The sequence below is a fragment of the Nannobrachium achirus genome, assembly GCF_963921795.1.
Source record: "Nannobrachium achirus genome assembly, chromosome: 7".
NCBI classification, from domain to species: Eukaryota; Metazoa; Chordata; class Actinopteri; order Myctophiformes; family Myctophidae; genus Nannobrachium; species Nannobrachium achirus.
The window spans coordinates 58,902,944-58,926,469 of NC_137816.1; the positions used below are offsets into that span (position 1 = coordinate 58,902,944).

The 23,526-nt window shown below is 42.2% G+C and overlaps 1 protein-coding gene across 1 annotated transcript; it reads left to right on the forward strand.

The window, feature by feature from the left end:
- The first annotated feature begins 3,994 nt into the window (after nucleotides 1-3,994).
- LOC308287896 (uncharacterized protein) lies at nucleotides 3,995-15,982 on the forward strand. Its single transcript, XM_080729225.1, is given in 5 exon segments — nucleotides 3,995-4,035; nucleotides 5,736-5,792; nucleotides 9,173-9,265; nucleotides 10,699-15,803; nucleotides 15,805-15,982. Coding segments are annotated over 2 exon segments (5,112 nt in total). The 5' UTR covers nucleotides 3,995-4,035; nucleotides 5,736-5,792; nucleotides 9,173-9,265; nucleotides 10,699-10,748; the 3' UTR covers nucleotides 15,862-15,982.
- Nucleotides 15,983-23,526: the final 7,544 nt, after the last annotated feature.

Here is a 23,526-nt window from a genome sequence, read left to right on the forward strand (position 1 = left end):
GTCCCCAGAGAGAGTTCTCCGCATCCAGACACTCCTACGCCATTTCCATCTCGGCAGGTGTATCGAGATGGTTCTGGTCCAGTGGCTGTTAGGGATGATAGCATCGGCCACAGCCGTCGTTCCACTCGGCCTTCTCAAGGCCCGACCTCTCCAGAGGTGGCTGAATTCATTCCGCCTCGATCCCAAGCAGGACAGGCATGGACAGGCCGATGGTCACCAGGTCTTGCCTACGTGCTCTACGTCCATGGAGGGACGGGCGTATGAGTCCCACTACAGAGCCTCCCCTTCAGGAGGACCGTGGTGACGACGGATGCCTCCCTGACAGGCTGGGGAGCTGTTTGGGAGGGCAGGACGGTGAGAGGTCGGTGGTCACCTCCAGGGCGTCCGACCATATCAGCGTGTTGGAGCTGAGGGCTGTTCACCTTGCCCTCAGGGTTCTCCTCCCCTTTGTCCGCGGCAAACTTGTGTTGGTGAGGACGGACAACACTTCAGTGGTCTATCATATCAATCACCAGGGGGGCACAAAGTCACTTCGTTGCCTACAGGTGGCTCAGGAGCTTTTGTTGTGGGCAGCGCCTCACCTGGCTTCACTTAGGGCCATTTATGTGCCAGGAGTAGTGAACAGAGCAGCAGACCTCCTGTCCAGGGCTGCCCCTCTTCCCGGGGAGTGGAGACTTCCCGCAGGTGGTGTCTCAGTTATGGGCTCACTTCGGGGAAGCCCGAGCCGACCTGTTTGCCAGTCAAGAGAATGCTCACTGCGAGCTATGGTTCTCCCTGGCAGGCCAGGAGGGCTTTTGGGCCTGGATGCTCTGTCAAAAGAGTGGCCGGGCGGCATCTTGTACGCTTTTCCTCCACTGCCTCTGATCCCTCAGTGTGAGACTGAGTTGCTACAGGGATCTGTGGCCAGGGAGACATTGGTTCCCAGATCTTCTTTGGCTGGTCCAGGGATCCCTGTGGCCTCTACCAGCCCGGAAAGACCTCTTGTACCAGGCAGAGGGACAGATTTGGCACCCCAAGCTGGCGACTCTGCAGCTCTGGGCCTGGCTTCTCCTGAGCCCCTCTCTCAGGGGCTAGATGAGGCTGTTCTTAACACTATGCATAATGCCAGGGCTCCATCTACCCGTGCCAATTATGACCACAAGTGGAAGTGTTTTTCTTCCTGGTGTTTGGCCAATCAGGTGAGTCCCATCACCTGCGTTTCCTCCAGTCCCTCTTGGATGCTGGCAGGGCAGGAAGCACCATCAGGGTGTATTCCACTGCTATTTCCCTCCGTCATGAGGAAGTGGATGGGCTACCAATTGGTAGGCATGACTCTGTCACAGAGATTTTGAAGGGTGTCCGCAGGTTACGTCCCGGACGAGAATTGAGGGCTGCCCCTTGGGATCTCCCTCTGGTGCTGCAGTCCTTGACTAGAGCCCCTTATGAGCCTATAGATCAGTCGGACCTGAGGTCCCTGTCTCGTAAAATAGCGTTTCTCTTGGCTCTTTCTTCTGCTAAGCGTGTCGGCGAGCTGTAGGCTCTATCAGTCAGTCCAGACTGTATGAGGTGGAAGGCTGAGGACACAGAGGTTTCGCTGCGGCCTAAAGGCCCATTCCCACTGGGCCAGATAACAGATAAAAAAATCCAAGCAACGGCTGTCAGATTGGCTTGTGGACACGATCTCTGCGGCCTATGCTAGTCTAGGCCAGCCGGTTCCTGAGAAGGTGGTGGCTCACCAAACAAGGGGGATGGCCACTTCCTGGGTGGCTCTTAAAGGGGTGTCTATGGCAGAGATTTGTGCAGCAGCCTCTTGGACTGCACCCTGCACGTTTGCAAGGTTTTACAGGCTCAACGTGGCATCCCAGGTGTCGTTGGGTTCCACAGTGTTGCTTGCAGCTGCCCAGCGGGGTGATGATGGGGCTGGTTTCCCTGTTCCTCGCGACCCGGTTGATATAAGTCATCCATTGTAATGACCGTAGTGACGGTCAGAGTGAGGTCGAAATAGATCGTAAGTTATGTCTATAACTATATGGATCAATGAGACCGAAGGATGACCGTCACTATCTCCTGTCGCTCGGAACGTTCTGAGGCGTTCGAGGCTGGAGGTGGAGACGCTCTGGTGGAGACGCATTGTTAAAGGTGAGACCACCTCCCCGGGTCACGTGGGCATGACTTTGTTGGTATTTTGGTCTCGTTAATAGGTAGAAGATGAGGGCATCATTCATTGTAATGACCGTAGTGACGGTCATCCTTCGGTCTCATAGATCCATAGTTATAGACATAACTTACGCTCTATCTATGGAACTTCAATTGAGATGAATTGCATGCACAGAGAAAGAGTTTGCTTATTTTGCCAACGCAGAATAAACATTTTTTCATCAACCGGTCCCGGCGGTTTTATCGACGGCAAGCATCTCTTGCCAACAAGCTCCCGATGGCTCCCTGTCGGCTCGGCAGCAGACGCTTGCCGCCTTGTTCCGTCGCCAATGTCGGCACGGTTAAGTGCTGCGTAATTAATTTTAAACGAGAGGCGGGTGACGATTTTTGGGACGCGCAGAGAGGTTGAGGGGCGGAGAGGCCAGCAGGTGCTGGCCAACTGCAACTAACTGACAATTAACCACCAGTTTCCAATTCAATGTTGAAACTCATTCCCCTTGGTAGCCAGAAAACCTGATCTTGACTGACAATATTTCTATTGCTCACTCATCAGTGGAACCTTTCACAACTGCATAATCATCAAAACATGCACTCATGCACTTGCACGTGCACACACACAAGCCGCTTGTGATCTATATCATCACGTGTGACATTTGTAAGATACAGTACATTGGAGAAACAGGGAACTCCCTAACGTGCAGGCTTAACCAGCATCGTTATAATATTAATAATCAGAAAGAAACACATTTACTAATAGTACAACATTTTTTAACACATGGGATACAGGCCATGAAGGTCTGTGGCTTGGAACACAACAGGAATTGGACAGTTGCAGAGAGAAAGTTCTATGAGAGAGCCTGGATCAAAAGGCTTTCAACAAAATATCCCACAGGACTTAACTATTAGAACTCACATCTTGTTGTTTTGACAAACATCAAAACCTCAAGACATTAATCCTAAAACCTGGGACACACTTCATAGCCACAAAGGACCCCCAGGACAGGAATGAATAACAAAGGACCAACAATTCCTTTGTCATGCCTCAGGAAGTAGTGTGAACCCAACTGATACTGGACCGGATGGGGCCATCAACACATTTGGAACCCTATTGTAAGGGAGAACAATGGAGGTACAAGGGACTAGACACAGTATATTTCTGATTATACTGACTAAAACTCAAATAACCAATTATAACCCTAACCCTACCCCTAACCCTAAACCTAACCTCACGGGATAGTGTACATTTATAACCCTAACCCCAAAACCTAACCCTAACCCTAAACAGAGAGTTTTGAATTATAACCCCAACCCTAACCCTAACCCTAAACCTAACCTCACGGGGTGGTTTACATTTATAACCCTAACCCTAAACCTAACCCTAACCCAAGGGAAGGTTACATCTACAACCCTAACCCCTAACCCTAAAAGGGTTTTTTAGAATCCTAAAAACCCTAAAAACTTAACCTCACAGGGGAGTTTAGAATTACAAACCCTAAAAAACATAACCTAATTACACCCTAAACACATAGTCCAAACAGACTATAACCACGGGAACTTAAGAAATGTATAGAATATACGGACCCTCTCCTACATATTTAACTTATGGCGAGTGCATCCTTCCCTCAGAACTATTTACAGGAAGGAACCACAAAACAGGATTCTTGAATGTAAACAGTACTGATCGAACTCTGACAACCTTGGAACCTTTCACAACTGCATAATCATCAAAACATGCACTCATGCACTTGCACGTGCACACACACAAGCCGCTCCACGTGGTTTGGTCAGAGGAGGTGGGAGTGGTTTGCAAACCACTCCCATAGGTGGGAGTGGTTTGCAGGGTTCATAAAGAAGAACATTTTCATGTCTCTTCTTGCTACACAACAGCAACACAACACGGTAAGAGAATAAAAACGTATTATCCATCTGTAGAAAAAAATATATATATAGCTCTGAGTACTTTTGACAATGCTGTTCAATCTAAAGTAGAGTCATAATGGTAGAAAAATCACACAATTACTGTGTATATTTCTAAATGTAATCTGTGTTCTTACGTATGTTTGAGAAGTGCTACAATCTGGAGTGTTACTTTAGATGGCTGACAATGATCTTGGACTGTGATTAAGAGCATAATATAAATATTACTCAGGGTTGTTAAGCAGCTCAACAAATGATGCTGGGAATAAGGAATTAAGGCACAGAGCAGCCGGGTGCACTGCGTGATTTTTTGCAGTAACAGAAAAGGGATTCTATTTGATCAACTTCTGGATGCCCAGTGCAGCACTTGTGGAATACTTTCACTACTATCAAGAACATACTTATTTTTAGTGAATTAATTTATCAAGTAGCCGTGTAATAAGCGGGATAACGTCTGGCTCAGCGGTCGTTATCGAGAAATAAAAATCCCTTCAGGCTGATGCCACCAACGCTCAATAATGACTGCTGAGACAGACATTATCCCTGACCTGCTCACCGCTTAATTATTACTCTACATTCTATTACTCTATAAAACAGTTAATATATTGACACAAAATGTAATGACAATGATTTTGTTAATTTTAAGATACTCGACTAAGAGGACAGGCCTAAATATAGCTAAACTCTTAAATAACTCTGTATAAAAACGTTTTAAACCGAAATTTACAATTTAGGCATTTGGCAGACGCTCTCAATAATTTGTGCCAGAGCAAGCCGGAGCATGCTCAGTCACCTGAGGTGACAGTTGGGACCGGCAACCTGTTTGACTGGATCCGGGACAATCAAAATGTCAATCAAAATCTCTAAATAAACTGTGTGTACAGCGCTGGTTGTTGTTTGTATACTGTGTGGCCCTCTGTGTATACCTTTAGATAGTTAGACTGGCAGAACGCAACTAACGCATGTTCAATTTTCTTAAGGGGAATACCACTCATTTTCAACATTGAACTATGTCATTCATATACCTTAGAGTTGTTGTAATAAATAGTGCTGAAGTGGTTTATTCATGACGCATGTTTGGGACGCAGGGAGCTGAAAGCTTTGGGAACCCATGTGTATTACATGAAAATAGGAGATCTAAAAGCTCACAATGCATTGCAACATGACGTGTTGTGAGCTTGTAGATTGGCTATTTTCAGGGAAGATATTACAGAGTGGGGCGCCCGCTGGCCTGGTGGTCAAGGCGCATACCACATACTAGGCTACAGTATGATGCCTGCTGGCGTCGCCGGTTCGATTCCTGATCCGGACGACCTTTGCCACATGTCATTCCCCATCTTTCTCCCCAGTTCCTGTCAGTCTACTGTCCTATCAATAAAGGCATAAAAAGCCCAAAAACAAATCTTAAAAAACAAAAAGAAGATATTAAAGCGCATGTATATTGTATAATGCATAACACGTGGTTTTCACAGAGCATGCATGGGGCTCCTAATATTAACTCTGACTGTTATTTAATAAGATGAACACACAGGAGTCACACAGGTTTATACTGTTGTAGAGTAACCACTACAAGCACACATTGGAATAAATGTAAATCATAACCATAATAATTTACTGTCATTCATAGGCCCATAATGTGAGTGGATAGTATAACTTACAGTAAGTGTCAATCTTCTGCTCAGGTAATTCATCTGTCACTGTGACCATGGGACCAACTTCTGGATGTTGAATGACACCCAGTGAGTACCATTCATTCATAACTATTTAAACCCAGTGAATCATGAAGAACAACTAACTCACCAGCTCAGTGGCCTAGTGGTAAGAGTGTCCGCCCTGAGACTGGAAGGTCGGGACTCGGGGGTTCGATTCCCCGGTCGGGTCTTAGCAAAGACTGTAAAAATGGGACCTAATTCCTCCCTGCTTGGCACGCATCAAGGGTTGTAATGGGGGGTTGATCACTGACTTCCGAGCACGGCACGGCTGCAGCTCACGGCTCCAAGAGATGGGTCAAATGCAGAGAAGAATTTCAATTACAGTACACGTATCTGACAAATAAATAAAATTAATGTCATTTTATTTTATTTATCACTTAAATTAACTTCTGTGAATGTAAATTACTCTTGGTCTTGGCATGTCTTATTTAATGAATAATGACAATAAATTAAATTAAGTCCATAATTAGCAAGAAAGGCATTAAGATGTTAACTCGCTGCAATCGTACCAACATATTTAGTTTCTGTTCAAGCATGAAAGAAGCATGTTTTTGAGGAAGCCAGCCAGCACATTCAGGATGTGTTGGCTTGAACTTGGAGTTGGTAATATTTTTCAATGTTAAACAGGATTTGAGCTATTAAAGCCTGCCTGCTGGATATTGACCAACAGATCCCTGTGTCACCTAGGAGACCTTTGACACAATAAAAAATTATATATATATATATATATATAGAGAGAGAGAGAGAGAGATAGAGAGAGAGAGAGAGAGAGAGAGAGAGAGAGAGAGAGAGAGAGATCAGCGAGACAAAATACAACCACCCCAAGTAACCTACAGATTGTATAAGCTACTGTATATTCTATTGACATACGTACCATACAGATTGTAGAAGTTATATTGTATATACAGATTGTACAAGTATATTGTATTAACATACTCTACCATTCAGATTGTACAAGTTATCGCAGTTAACTATGAAAACCGGCAAATCTTGTCCGTCAGAGGGTGGGTGAGTCAGTGAGTAATGTCTCAATGTCAATAGCTACTGACCTGTTGTGACATCACATTGTTGTGACATCACATTGTTGACCCATATTTGGCAATGCTCAAATATGGACGCTCCCAGATTGATGCCCTGTTGGGAACCACACTAACAGAACGCCTTTTATGCCCATATATGGAGATCCCTGATGTCATAAATATTAAGCCCATGGCTTGGAATGGCCATATACAGTATGGACATACATTATTGTGTGAGGGACAGAATGGACAGAATTAAAATGCTTTCATTCAAAAGAAAAAGGTTATAGTGCCGCTTTAAGTCTGTTTTCTACTTTCTCATGTACTGTACAGTAGCCTACAAAGTTACAGTAGGCCTGTATTAGTCCGGTGGATTGAGATGAAATTTTAGGAGACTTGTTCACTTTTTCATAAAAGCACCTTCAGGCGGCTGCTACTCGTGACTTAACTTGTAAATAGACTAAACCCCCATGCCCCCCCCACCCCCCCTCTCCCCTTTCTGCTTTTGTAAATGATGTATACGCTCTTTCAGCTTATGAAATTGATGTTATCCTAGATAAAGTACTATGGTCTATCCGTCTGTCTTTCAATGTTATATGAGATACATAAAGTGTGGTTCCTGTGTAAATAAGCCGTTGCAAAAACACCCCTGGTGTCCATTTTACTTTCCGCCATTACCAAATCATGTATTTTGGATCATAACTACAAATCAGCTTACAAAGTGCTTAAGGCCTACAGTAATACAATAAAAACAATCAGCATGATAATCATGTGTTAAAATAACATTAAATCAGTGTATAGAATAATCAATAAAAGGCAACTCTAAACAATGGCCACACATCTTTGTGAACAAAAATCACACTCAGAGTTCCGCAAGGATCCATTCTAGGGCTCAGATGATGGAAAACAAAAAAATAAGTAGACAAATCTAAATAACCATTAGCAGTAGAGGACCATGGCCCCATAAAAACACTGAGTGAATGCTTTGAACAAATCAGCAATTGGATGTGTCATACTTTTCTTCAATTAAACAAAGTCAAAACACTGAAATACAGTATTTTCTGGACTATAAGGCGCACCTGACTATAAGGCGCACTGTCAATGAATGGTCTATTTTCAAACTGTTTTCATATATAAGGCGCACCTGACTATAAGGCGCACATAATAGACGCTACCGTTGCGTTATGCATCCAACAGATGGAGCTGTGCTAAAGGGAATGTCAATGTCAATGAATGATCCATATATAAGGCGCACTGGACTATAAGGCGCACTGTAGTTTTTTGAGAAAATTAAAGGCTTTTAAGTGCGCCTTATAGTCCGGAAAATACGGTAATCTTTTTTTTTTTTTTTTTTTTTTTTGAGGCAACGAAGACAGATTAAAGGTCAGCTGATTGACCAAAGGCTTTAGGGCTGAGATTTCAGCTCCTTGCTTATTTTTCAGTTCTCTGACTGCTGGAAAGCTTTAGTCAAATGATTTGTGGTTTGTCAGAAAGTGTCTTTCCAAGTTCCCTTTCTTCACTATCACTATGCATAGTTGTTGCTATTCGTTTCCCCAAAACATAATTCTTTGTCTTGTCTTTTGTCTCATGACGTCTGTTCCTGCCAACGGAACTCGCCTTCGGCTTGTTCCTGCAGCCAGGCTGGCATGCAAATAACCGTGAAAATATGTGTAATATTGCTTAAATGGAGAATACAGCTCAGTACAGTAGTAGTTTAAACTGTTAGTTTACGCAAAAACAAACAGACAGTGGTCATAATTAAGGGTGGAGAATCGTTTTGAATCGAGAATCGTTTTTAAATCGGAAAATAATCGTTTCTGAATTTAATCGTTTGGATTTGAAAGAATCGGGGGGAAAAAAACGTATCATGACTCCAAGAATCAATTCTGAATCGAATCGTGGGATACCCAAAGATTTGCAGCCCAAATCATAATAAGTAACAACATTAAGATAGTATTTATATAAAGGGTGAATATTTAACTGCCACGCCTGGCTATGGCATTGAACATGATGTAAAACTGGTACAGTACTCACACGTGGGGCCGCTCTATCACGGCTGTAGGTTAGACATTATTATTTGGTCTTGCTTAAAGGGATATTTTACTTTCAGAACAACTTTTGGACATTTTATCGTGCATTCAGGCTTTGGGGACAAAACAACATTTCTTAATGTCCTCACTGCTCAGCTTGCCAATCTTGACCTTTGACATTCGGATCGTACCCAGTGTATCATCTCATCACATGATAGTTTACGTTGAACAAGCATATCATTTTGTTATATATTTCTACATACTAGCTTAGGGTATAGACATATACTGTAAAGCAACTGGCATTATTGTGTTACTGTTTGCATTTTAATGTGTAATGTGTGATTTTCTGTGAATACAGGTTTACTTTGGAGGAGGCTGATCTGAATCAGCAGCAAGGATCGTTCTCTGCCCCCCCCCCCCCCACCAGTGGGACCGCACTGTCTATCTACAGGTGAGAATTCAATTTACCATAAATTCATCATTGAAATACTTAACCCTTAAGTTCTGTTCGGGTCATTTTGACACGTTTTAAGTTTTCATTTGAAAGAAAAAGGTCAAAGTTTTCATTTTTTCCACCTGAAACTCACTGTCCTTAAAGAGGTGGTGCCATAGTTTTGTAATTTTTCTGTTTTTCATGTGTCTAGGAGGTTGAAAGTACTTCATTGGACCCCCTTATGTGTTTTTTTTTTTTTTTGAGAGAGAAATGATGTATTCTCTTAGTATTTGTTTGTTTTCTCTTGGAGGCTGCCACCTTGTGGTGAAAAGTGTCAGTTAAAAAACACAGATACTAAGTATGTCACAGTATCAACTCCTCCCCTATTTACCATTCACCCAACACTGTGGGGTGTGGCTATATCAGCTGGGTCACCACCCACCATGCCATCCATGCATACTTAATGAACTGGGGGTGTGGCCACATAAAAACCCAATTCTAACTCTTTCTGTATACTTTTTTGGAAAAAATCTTCCTCCTAGTATAATCATAATACCTGATAATCATTTTTATGGGGGGGGGGGGGGGGGGAATGCCATTTTCCCACTACACCCATGCTACACCCCCCACAATTTTGACCCTCTAATGCTGTTCGTGGGTCATTTTGACCCAGGGGATATTTGGTTTAAAAAAATATATATACATTTTAACTTAACAAATCATCATCATACATTGACTTTGTCTCAATTCCAAGCAATCCAAATGATAGACATGGTAAAATAAACAGTGAACTTAGAGTTGAAGCATCTGACAAGAGAAAGCGCTGTTCAGTGTGTCCTACAACAGCAGATAGGAAGACAGATTACTTGCAGAAGGTGCAACAAGCTCATATGTGCCTCACATGCAGTCTGTGTTTGTGAAGCATGTGTCTCCTAGTGTATACGTACAAGTGTACATGTACAAACATTTACCATATATAGCATATGAATTGTTTGGAATTGAGACAAAGTCAATGTATGATGATGATTTGTTAAGTTGAAATTTATATTAGTGATGTTTTTTAAACCAAATATCCCCCGGGTCAAAATGACCCGCAAACAGAACGAAGGTGAAGTGAATCTTAACAGAACTTAAGTGTTAAATAGATAATTTGAATATGATTGTGCAGTGCACATTTCAAAATGTGCACTACTTCATACAGTCATACTAAGTTGATAGAAGACACAAATGTTGATACCGGGTGACAGGCTGTCTCCAATAACAATATAAATATCATATCTAAAATAAGTGTCATATTGTGTTGACTGAAGAAACCAGGACCCTATGGGCCTCAGCTCGGCAAAGCATACTTTACTCTGTTGAGTGACATTTTTATTTGCTGTTTTATTTTAATTTTTTGTTACCAAAAACAGCAACAACAGTTCCTGTCATATGTTGGTTGTATCTTTCAGGTCGCACATGAAAATCACTCTTACTGTAGCTGCTGAAGAATTCTGCAAACATGGGAAATTATCCATCGGAATACTATGGGTGCAAATGCTACAAGTGTGGTAAACAACTCTCTCCATGCCGCTCTTTCGACGATCTTTGCCAAAGAAACATTCATGGGCGATACGTACATGTGTTTAATGGAGGTGAATACTACAGAGATGTTGGAGATGGTTTTCTGTACGAGTGTGAATATTGCTTTAATAAGCCAATCAGGGATCGAGAGCAGATGAGAAGAGAAGAGGAGAGGCGGAGAGAGGGGGAGAGGAGGAGAGAAGAGGAGAGGAGGAGAGAAGAGGAGAGGAGGAGAGAAGAGGAGAGGAGGAGAGAAGAGGAGAGGAGAAGAGAAGAGGTGAGGGGAAGAGAAGAGGAGAGAAAGAGAGAAGAGGAGAGAAAGAGAAAGAGACAAGAGAGGAGACTGAATCAAAGACTACAAAAGTCACACAATGAAGCCCAAGAGCAGCTTGAGAAACAACAACTTAGTGGCTTCATTTCAGAGGAACTGAGGTCCAAGAGAGATGTTCTGATAAGCCATCTGGATGAGTTTGAGGCAAATTACTTACCAGCCAGTGGCAGAGATGAGCTTCTAGAAATAATCTCGTCAAAATGCAGCATCCCAGTTCCAAAGCTCAGCCTGGCTCAGCTGACTGCTGATGAACTGCTGCATGTCCTGTCAGCCCTGAACACACTTCTGTTCGATGAATGGATCAGTGCTCCTCCGTCACTCAGCACACTGCAACACACCCAAGTGTTCATCACAGAGATGTGTGCTCTGGCTCTGGAGATATCTGAGGATGTTTCCCTGCAAAGCATCTCCGATCATATGCAGTCCCTGGTGGGGTCAATAAGCCAATCAGCTTGTAATGATATGGAGAGTTTCCTGCTTACTCAAGCCCTACATCTGAACCTCATGCACCTCATGCTCCATCCACCCGATGGAGCCCTCGTAGCCAAAACGTGGGCTAAGGATGAGCTTTCCACTGAGCAGCTCTTTCTGATAGAATTCCTCAGTAACCTCACATTATCACTACAGAGTACTGTTGAGAGAGCCTCTTTATTCATTTTAACGATGGAAATCCAGTGCTTGAAGTTTCTCTTGTCCATACTCACACATCTAAATGGCAATGAGACGCACACAGAATCCACTGAAATGCTCCTCAGGCTTGTGCGAACAAACCAATGGACTCCAACAGAAGCATTGACTCTGCTCAAAGTGCTGTCACAGAAATACGAAGATGATGCTCCAATAACTGAAGTCCTCACGTGGGTACAAATATATGACATATCACCAGTGTGGACAGATGACTCTGGACACTCTCTCATCCAATTTCTTGACATTGTTGGCCCTAAGAGATTCCAAATACATTTCCAAAAGCTTCTCAGAAGGCAAGATGAGAGCAGTCTAAACACAGCTCTAGTCGAATTAAAAATGATCAGGAATTTGGATGATTCTTTGATTGATATGATAAAGAGCATTACTACCGGTGTCCTGCAATATTCACACAAAGCCCCTAAAAATTTGCCATTTATGTGCGATTTATTTAAATGTATGAACCTGAATGCAGATGACATGCAAAACTCTCTGTATCAGCTCTGCAAGGCAGTTTTTGACACAAAAGGATGGTGGCCCACAGTGAAACAGATGCTGCAGTGGTGTGTGCTGGTACTGACTGAAAAGAGTGCAGCGCAACAACTGGTTGTTTTGGAAGAGGACCCATGTGTCACAGCAATGTTTGCAGCCACACAAGTCTTGCTGGGAAACAAACTCAATGTTGTGCTGTCCTCTGACAGTTATGCAGAGGAGCAAACTAAGGAGTGGTCTGGCTTCTACAAGCATCTTGGGATTTCCCTTGACACAAACTTGAGGAAACCTAATGCATTACACAGGGATGTCTACAAAGCAGACATTGTGTATGGAACCATGGATGACTTTGTCACTGATTATTTTCATTATGGCTTGGAGGTGATGAAAACAGGAAACCTTCAGCCTAGTCGTGGATTTGTCATTGAAGAAAGATGTCTCAATGCTTCTCATAATCTGGAACTTTTGAGGCTCAAGGACAATGATGCCCTGATGTTTGCTGCAGAGATCCTGCAAAGCCTCATGGGTAATTTTCACAATGAGAAGATGAAAGTGAGACACAAGTTCTTTAAGGCTCTCTTTCAGGTACTCCAAATTAATCCAAACAGTGACACAAACGCTGGCAACGTAATTGCCACCATCTCACAAAAGATTACTGGAAAGGCATTGCCTTCTAATGAGGCCTTTGTTTTGACTTTTCTTGAGAATCTCCTGAGAATGGTTTCCACAGAAACTCAGGAAAACAGACCATCCCCTGGATGCAAATTGTTTTTGGAGATTCTATTTGCATGTGCAGTGCAATTCCAAACATCAACAACTACAAAAGAAATCTTTCAGTTGGCTTCAAATCTTGGAGAACTGTGGTCATTAGTAGATGCCTTAAACCTTCTTGGAGCATTAACTGACAATCATCTTGATGAAGGCTGTATCTCCATCAAGAAGATTTTACATATCATGGCAACATATCAGATTTCTTCCAAGTGGACAGATGAGAACAAACAATCTCTCCTTCAGCTTTCAGTTTCGTGTGGAACAGAGAATATGATCCAACATTTAGTACAGAGTCTTGGAGCTGAGGAAAGAAGCATGGATGCTATTTTTGATGAAATAAGGCAGATGAAAGACATTGATGAACCAACATTGAGGAAGGTAGAAGTTGTAGTAAACCATGTAACAAACCTGATTGAAACCGGTAAAATTAAAAAGTACAAAGATGTACAGAGAGCTAGGAATCAGAGTCACAACATGGACACAGATGCCCTTCAGGAGATCCTGGCAGTCTTGTGTAATGCTGTATATCTACACAAGGCTGAAAAGAAGTGGTGGCCCAGATCTACTCAGTTGATAAGTTGGTGCCTCTTGGCCTTGTCTGACACTGGAAAGCTGTTGGAGATGGGCACTGGAGAAGGAAAGTCTTGTGTCATAGCCATGTTTGCAGTGCTGCGTGCACTTAGAGGTGAACAGGTAGATGTGGTGTCAACCTCATCAGTGTTATGTGAAAGAGATGTAAAAGAATGGAACGACTTCTATCTGTACTTTAACATCACAGCCGATACGAACACAAATAAAACTGAAGATGAAGACCGAAAAGAATGCTACCAGAAGGATGTGGTCTATGGAACTATTGAAGCCTTCGCTGCAGATCACCTTCGCCAGATATTTGAAATGAAGGATGTGAGGCCTGATCGCAGCTACCAGTGCATCATCATCGATGAAGTGGACTCATTGCTGCTGGACCAAGGAGTTCAGCTGACATACCTGTCCAGCCCTATGGTTTCCATGCAGCACCTGAACGTTGTCCTGGCCATGATTTGGGGCCATGTCAGTCGGTATGGCTTCCTGTCTACAGGACAACACACATTTGTACAGGGTCCCCCTGCTCCATTCTACAAGGCCACATTTGACTCAATTGACACAGAAGGAAACAAAATTGAAGACCCAATGGACATTTTACACATTGCTGAAGAATCCAACATTGTCCCAAAAGGATTTACAGAAGACTATATTGAACTAAGTGGAAAAGATGAACTACTTACCAAACTGAAAATGGTGAGTCAGGATGCCATGGTAAAATTTTTCCATGAAATTGAACAGTATGTGCCTTATGGCTTTACTGTGTACACTTTAGATGACAATGGATTGCTCTGTCTTAAAAAGTCCAGCCCATACACTAACCAGGACATTCCAGACCTTAAATTCCTTGTTTTGGGAGAAGGCTTGTGTTGTCCTCTCTATGATTCAGAAGAAATTCTCATCAATCCCATTGCAGAATTAATATCAGAGAAGATTCAGTACACCAGTACAGACAATAAAGACAAAATCTGCATCCCTGAATTCCTGAGAAACCTGACAGAGAAGAAAGTGTCAGTGTGGGTCCAGAATGCATTCCTGGCAATAAGACTGAAGCAGGGACGGGAATATGTTGTAGAAAATGACAGTGTCTGTCCAGTGGACTTCAGATCCACTGGTATTGTAGAACTGAATAAGAAATGGGGTGATGGTCTGCAGCAGTTTGTTGAGATGAAACACCAAATCAAACTGAGCACAATTTCAACAGTGACAAACTATGTCTCTAACATCGCCTTTTTTGAAATGTACCATGGGAAGATATATGGAACAACAGGGACACTTGGGAGCAAAACAGACATTCTGTTTTTACAAGACCTATATCCAAATCTTTCAGCCTGTAAAATGCCAACATTCAACAGGAAGAAGTTATTTGAGGTCAAAGGCACTGTGAAGACTTGTACTGAAGAGTGGAAATCTGAAATAAAACATGTGGTTATGGGTGAAATTACCCCAAATGCATACAGAAATGGAAGAGCAGCCCTGGTGATCTGTGAAACTATCAACAAAGCCCAAGAGATCTATGAAGAGCTGAAAAGCAACATCCCAGATGATAAAATCTGTCTTTACTGTCGCAGTGACAGAGACAGTTTAAGTCAAATAGATAAGCAACTGCGTCCTGGTGATGTTATTGTCGCCACAAACCTTGCCGGGCGTGGCACAGACATAAAAGTTTCCAAAGAGGTGAACAATAATGGAGGATTATTTGTCATCCTCTCCTTCCTTTCTGAGAACACTAGAGTTGAACACCAGGCGTTTGGCCGTACTGCACGAAAAGGTAAACCTGGATCTGCTCAGGTAATCATATCCGCAGATCAGCAGTCCTTAAAGGCAGTGTCTTCCCTGGAAGAAGCTAAGAGCACAAGGGACAGCCTTGCAGCAGAAAAGGTAAATCACATGATGAATGATGTTGATGAGATGAAACTGCGGGAGGATCTATTTTCAGAGTACTGCAAAACTCTTCAAGACCTCCACAGGGACACAGATGAATTTGAAAGAAGGGTTGTTGTTGACATCATGAATGAGTTCTGGGGGATATGGCTGCAAACTAAATCTGAAGAAATTGACCAATTGAAGAGAAATGAATTGCTAAAGAGCTTGAAAGATGATTTGTCTCTGGCAAAACATCAGTCTCAAAATAAGACTTCACCGTGCTCTAGCATTTATCACTACATCAAGTTTGGGAATATTGCACTGAGTGAAAAACGTTGGGATGACAGCAATAGGCTTTTTGAAGAAGCCATGAAAGATGAAACATGGGCAGCCATAGCGTTTTACAATCATGCGTACTGCACTATTATGCAGAATGATGTGGATTACCTCACTAAGGCCAGAGAAGATCTAAGTAAGGCACAGAAATCTCTGAAGTGCCTCAGCGAGGAAACTATAGTTTGTCTGCAGTTTATAAGAATGTCCTCTCCAGGCTCAGCCAACAGTAGCCCAACCAGCCTTGAAAAACAGTTCACAGCCAAGAACTACATGATTGAACACTTGGATAAAAATATCAGTGAGGCCATCACAAAACTGGACAAAATAAAAGAAAATGAGAGGGATGCAGTGGTCATAAAATCCCCGGTTTTCTCCCTGTTGACGACTGCTGATGAAGATCTCCAAACAGAAGCCTACAATCTCTACAACCGAGGCCTGAAATATGTATTTTCTGTAGAAGAAAAGCCCCATTTCTGCTGGGGAGGGCTGATGGTGTTCTTTCTAGGAGTTTTACAAATTATTGGAGGGACATTGCTTACCGTAATTGGATTGGGAGTAGTCGGCATGGGATTCATCACTGAAGGCATATCGGACTGCATCTATGGCATAGAGGCCATGGTGACAGGAGAATTCAGCTGGAAATCATGGGCTATAGAGAAAGCCATTTCCATTGGTATATCTATCATTGGGTTTGGAGTCGGAAAGCTGATTGCAAAGGGCTTCAAATCTTGTAAAATGTTAATTAAGGTGTCTGGCAAAGAGCTGAAGTTAATGCCAAAATTTCTGTCCAAACTGACTAAAGATGGTGCAAGTCAAGTCACAAAGACAAACTTGAAGAATGCATTAGCACGCACTGCTAAAACAATGGTAGAGGAAAGCATTACATATGGATTTGGGAAGACAGAAGAGAAAATACTGCAAGAAATGCTGAACAACATTGAAAAGGATGTGAAAAGGGGAATTCTTGATAATGTGAAATCCAAAATGGAAAAAGGACCCACGGCTGCATTAGTGGACTCCATTATACTGGCCCACCTTGAGGATAAACAACAAATTTCTGATCTGCTGCAGGACAAGAACAGAAACAGTCAACTGCTGGACATTTTCAAATGCCTAAGCGAATCTGCAATACAGCCATTCTATGCAGATCTCAGCTGGCAGAACAAGCTTAACTCATCCATATCTGGAGTGATGGCTAGGGCTACAGCAGAGGCCAAAGGAACCAAACGTGTAATTCTGAATACTATCAAAGGTATCCACATGGGGGCACTGGCAGCAGATGCCATTGCTTCAATGACACACCTCTCTGTGGATTTCTTCTCAAAACTTCATGAAGAGCTAAATACATTTAAACAAGACAAAGGTTTTTCAGAGAAAGTGAAAGTTAAGCAGTTGTCTGTGTCTGACACTGAGATGCTGAACGAATTCAAGCAAGATTTAGCTGGTACCATCAGTGCTTTACTGGCCAATGCTTTTGTGGAAGTGTTCCACCAGAAGTTCTCCAGGCACCTTGTTTCTTATGCCCAACGCAAAATAAATGGCTTAATTGGTCGTTCTGTAAGAACTGGATTAAAGACTGAGAGAACAGATGACTTACTCAGAGCTGGCTGGAACAACAATGACATTGCATACAAGCCTGTAGACACTCATTCTGAACAAACAGGAGATTTTAAGCGTTCACAGTCATATGCTGGAAAAATAAGGAAACCCACAACGGCGGGTACCCTTCTCGATATCAGAGTCTTGTCAGAAATCACTGACACCAAGGTTGTAATCCTCACAGAGGACAGCCATGGCAAACTTAGAAAAATGCAGGAGCTGAATCCAGGCACTAAACCTGCTAGTCAAACTGTGGAACTGGTCTACAGACCAAAGAGTGCTGAACACCCAGAAGGTCATTACGATGTACGAATCAAAAACAAGACAGTGGGGGTATACAGCAAAGACAAGAGCTGCCTGTTTCACGCTTTGGCGAGAGGGATGAAACCAGCGGCCAGTGATAAAGACATCACTTCTGAAGCAAAACGCCTCCGATCCATGGAGGCTGACACTCTCCTCAAACACCCTGGCCAATGGGAGTCTTTTATCAAGCGCAAAGAGTGGACTGAAACAATCAGAGGAGGGGACTGGTATATGGCAGAGGGAGCTGCAAAGCCTCCAAAAATAACAGAAACCTGTACTGAGCTCAAAAGGGAGGTTGGAAAAATACAAATGTACAAAGATTGGCAAACATATCGAAATCGTTATCCAGTTGGAGGATTCATCGAGGCAGATCACCAACCAACTGTGATGAGTATAACAGAATCTATTAAAATGAACCGGGATAGCAAATTAGCTAAAGCCATGCTTAAAGTGGCTACAAAGTCATCTCCTCTGGATTACAATAAGATAGATAGTGTGAAACAATCTCATGGCCTTTACCTTCCAACTGTTACTGTGCCATCAGAGATGCATCGAATGTTTCTCAGTACAAAATCAAAAGCATACAGAATGGAGGTGGCAAAGGCCATAAGCCAGGATGATGTTGTGGGCACCTTCAAACTGACAATCCTTGGTGCAAGGCCCAAACATGAGTTCACTGGCAGACAGTACGACAATAACTTTCAGGACAAAAAGCTGAGCAAAACCAGGCTTGCTGTTTTTAAAGGAGGTTTTGAGGATTTCGAAAAAAAGCTAGTAGAGGAATGGCGCAAGGAGCTTAAAGGCGTCATGACGAAAAAAGATTTAAAGGAGATTACTTTGTGGATTGACAACAAGGGCTACAAGGATAAAAACGACCCACATTGGAAACAAGTCTCCAATATAGGTAACATCACATTTAATACAATACTAAAACTAATAAGACGCCTCAGGGCGACAAGTGACCATGTCTTGTCTTGGCCATCTGGCCAGTGATGTATGGGTATATATGGAGACCCCTGGTACCCATATATGGAGATCCATATAATGTATATGGAGATATGCTGTGAGAGTCCAAACATGCTTACTCAGTTATTCCTATGATGTCTATGACATCATACCCTTTTATGCCCATACATGGAGATCCCTGTCTGTAGAACCACAGATATGGGCTGTCTTGGCCATATGGATTCCGTTAGTGTGGTATGTGGCCGATGTGGCCTCCATATATGGGCATTCCCATATGAAATCCTGTTAGATATGGGCTTAATGTTGATGACATCAGGGAACTCTATATATGGGCATAACAGGATTCTGTTGTGACATCACAGTGAAGCCAGAGCGTGATGTCAGAGTGGCAAACCCATTCTGTTTGAGTGGTTCCCCTGACATCATAGTGATGTCAGAGCAAGATGTCAGAGCAGCAAACCCATAGACCGTAAAAAAAGTGTACACGTCTGTCTGTCCGGACGGACGGACATATACGGACAAGCTGTGACAGTTCTGATAGTAAACCGCGATCTGTGGTCGCAATAAAGCGTACTGTAGAGTTCATACATTAATGTTTATAGCATAAAAGTAATTCAAACATGGTATGTGCTATGTGGTACATCGAATATTTGAGTACACATCCAATGAATCACTTTGACGTCCCTATTTTAAATGTTTTCACATTTTTCACCTTTCTCTAAACATTTCAAACTAGTAAAAAAATAACACATGCTACATCTAATGATGTGACATGTGAGCTTGTTGCGATCGAAGGTCTCAGTTTACCATGAGAAATGTCACAGCTTGTCCGCGTGTAGGGGTGTGTACACATTTTTACGGTCTACTATGGGTTTGCTGCTCTGACATCATGCTCTGATGTCACTGTGATGACACATCCGGTACATCTTGTCCACGTATCCGTGTATCTCTGAAGGTCACGCCTGACACTGTGGTTCCCCTGAAACAACACTGTGACATCACAGGTGATATCACAGGTGACATCATTGTAAAAGTCCATATATGGGTATTCCCCAGAATCCCTTTTATGCACATAATGAAGATCCCTCATGTCATCGATATACATCACTGGCCAGATGGCCAAGACATGGCCCATATCTGTGTGGCAGGTTCAGATAGGGATCTCCATGTATGGGCATACACAGGATTGTATGTTGTGATGTCATGGGAAACACTCTAACGGAATCCCTTTTTATGCCCATACATGGAGGTCCCTGATGTCATCAATATTAAGCCCATATCTAACTTCATAATGGGAATGCCATATCTCCATGTATGGGCATAAAAGGGGGTCTCCATATATGGGTAACTGGTCCGATATACAGTACATCACTGGCCAGATGACCAAGAATTGGCCCTTTAGGACGAGGTTGCATGTCGCCCTGAGGCGTCTACTAGTAATGTGTAAATTATAATTTATTGTCTACTTGGGTTTTTTTGATTACCCTAGATAATTACTAGTAATAGTTACTTGATATTTGATCATCATTTTAACAGGCCAAGCCCCCCTTCCTATAAAATAAATGAAAAACAGTTATAAAAAAAAGCCCCTTCACATTATCAGTCACCAGAACCAAGGACGGGTGTTTTAGATGAATCTAACATTGTAAATGGAGTTTGAAGTGAAATGGGTTTTTATAGGAAGGAGGCGTGGTCTGATAAAATGAATATCAAATATCTAAATACTGAATCAAGCAGCTGAAGAAAAAACTGTCTGGAGTAAAAAGCTTGAGTAGACGATAAAATTACACCAAACATGTTTGAAAGTGAAATATCCCTTTAAGAGAGGTTTGGAGAGCAATCTTACATTGTGTGCATTGCATTATTATTAGCAGTTGAAAACGTGTCTACTTGTGGTTTATTTACAGTTCCCACCTGAGAACGTGACTGCTGAAGAAGTACATGGAAACTCCAGAGATCCATCACCTCCCTGATGTTTAGATCAGTTTTTCCCAACCTGGGGTTTTGTGGTAGTTTGGAGGTAGTCTGGAGATAGTTTGGGGGCAGTTTGGAAGTAGTTTGGAGATAGTTTAGGGGTCGTTTGGAGTAGTTTGGAGGTAGTTTGGAGATAGTTTGGGGGTAGTTTGGAAGTAGTTTGGAGGTAGTTTGGAAGTAGTCTGGAGGCAGTTTGGAGATAGTTTGGGGGTAGTTTGGAAGTAGTTTGGTGGTAGTTTGGATGTAGTTTGGAGGTAGTCAAACGTTTTAATTATGTTGCACAAAATCTTCGCTTGCTTGTGTGATTGCATCCCAACTTTTTTTTAATTTAATGAAATGGTTAAAATAGATGAAATAGATGGTGTGGGGTCCAAGGAAACAAGGTTGGAACCATTTAGATTCTTGTTGCATCTGATCACATGAGTGCAGATTGTACGGTAAACAGATGGTGTAAATCATGTATACTGTACGTATACACTCAAATTAAATTAAAGAGGTGGTGCCATGATTCCCCCCCCCCCCCCCCTCTAAAACATGATTATCAGGTATTATGATTATACTAGGAGGAAGATTTTTTCCAAAAAAGTTTACAGAAAGAGTTAAAATTATGTTTTTATGTGGCCACACCCACCAGTTCATTGGTATGCGTGGTTGGCATGGTGGGTGGTGACCCAGCTGAAGTTAGCCACACCCACGTATGTTGGGTGAATGGTGATAGAGCATCGCAGTTGAAGCCCCACCCCGTCCTCACTCTGGTGTCGGAAGCGTTTTCCGCATTAATTTCTTCCATAGACGTTTCATAAAGTATTTATTTAAACGTTTTTAACCCTTGGACAAAGCCACCTCGGCTGGAGAGGGATCATGTCAATATTCAAATTTTTTTGAATGCAAAGATTAATTAGAAAGCTGAAAAAAGGGCAGGGTACAAGACTGTGTACATCATTATTTTTAAAATTGCGGAAACTACACTCCCAGAATGCATTGCGAATGTTGTTGTTGTTTCCTGAAATATAGCCCTAAATCACGCTCAGTTTAGTTATCCAGGCCAGCATATGGCCTGAAATGTAGTGATTGTCATCTCTGTGGACGCTCTTATCGTTATCCTTAACATAGTGCATCATATTTGTAAAAGGAAGACGATCGCTCACGGAGTTCTGCTGATGTGCAATAATTTGCCGAGAAGACAGGGGGCAGTAGCTACTTCCGCGGTAACCGCAAGATATGGGAAAGAAGAAGAAGCTAGACCAATCACAGACGTCGATTTCACCGGATGTACATGTTTAGCAGTATGGGAATTGCAGTTCTTCTCCGTCAATCTTGATTAAAACGTGTTTTTACTAAAACTAGAGTGATTGCATACATACTCGGGGGTTCTACAGGAGCATATAGAACCATTTTACAACCACCAGCCTAGTGGTAAGTGTACATTGAATTGCTACGACTTTGTGGCTGATAATGAAAAACCCTATGGTGAAAATGAATGGAAAATGGACTTCCGACACCTCACTGCGATGCTCTATTAGGGGAGGGGTTGATTCTGTGATGTACTGTAATAAGTATGTGTGTTTTTGGACCGGCACGTTTGACCCCACAAGGTGGCAGCCTACAGCTAAAACCCAAATACAAAAGGCAATACATAATTGCTCATAACAACCACACCAGGGGGTCTAATGAAGTACTGTCAACCTCCTAGACACATGAAAACCAGAAAAAGTACAAAACTATGGCACCGCCTCTTTAACAAACCACTTTTTATCGCTTTCTGGACATGATGCACATTGTACAGTCTTGTACCCCCAAAAAACATGCAAACAATTTAATAATAACTACAGTATATAAAGTGATATGTAAAATTATGTAATCTATGAAATAATGTGGAAAATACAGACATGGATGATTCAGTGTGTTCCTGTGTACAGTGTTCTTACAGTATATTGTGGTACCTACAAGATAATAGTTTGTAACCTGAAATAGTTCTTGTAGTATTAATCCCATTCAAGCCCGCCCACTCAGCAACTTCCTGGTGCTGATGTCACACTTTGAAGGGGAAACCCTGCTAAAAGCCCATAGAGTTAACACAGAAATCGCAAATTTAATGCAATTTCCGAATAGTAAAGTATAAAATACGGCTAGCATGATCAAGAACACAGGATAGTAAAAGACACAAAGCATTATAATTTACTTTACCGTTCGAAATAATGATTTGTTGGCTTTAAGTCCAGTGATTTCTGTGTTAACTCTATGGGCTTTTAGCAGGGTTTCCACTTCAAAGCTGACATCAGCACCAGGAAGTTGCTGAGAAATTTGCTGAGTGGGCGCGGGGTGAATAGAGTCCATTCTTCCATTATGGTGCAAGTTACTCTAGATTGAACTAGAACTTTACTCATTGCTGTAAACGTCCATTATATTATATATATATATATATAATATATATATATAATGGTACAGAATTTGCTTCTGTATTTGGTCAATTAATGTGTTGAAAGTACTGATATAGTCAATTAAGAGATGATCCTACTTGTTTGCAAGAATAATGTGGACTCTCATGGTAGCAGTTAACCAGTACACCATGTTTAGATATGACCCCATAAAAGCCAAGAAAGCATCTGAGTCACAATCATTTTAACCACTTTAACCATATTTGATTCATTGGCTATTCAAACATAGCAGATATAGTACAAGCTCCAGGGGGTCCCCAGCAAAAGTAGTTCAAATAGCATCACAATCATTTGAACCACTTTATCCATCTATATGTTGGCTATTCAAAAACAGCAGATCTACAATCTCACAGAGCGTAACTTTGTGCCGTGCT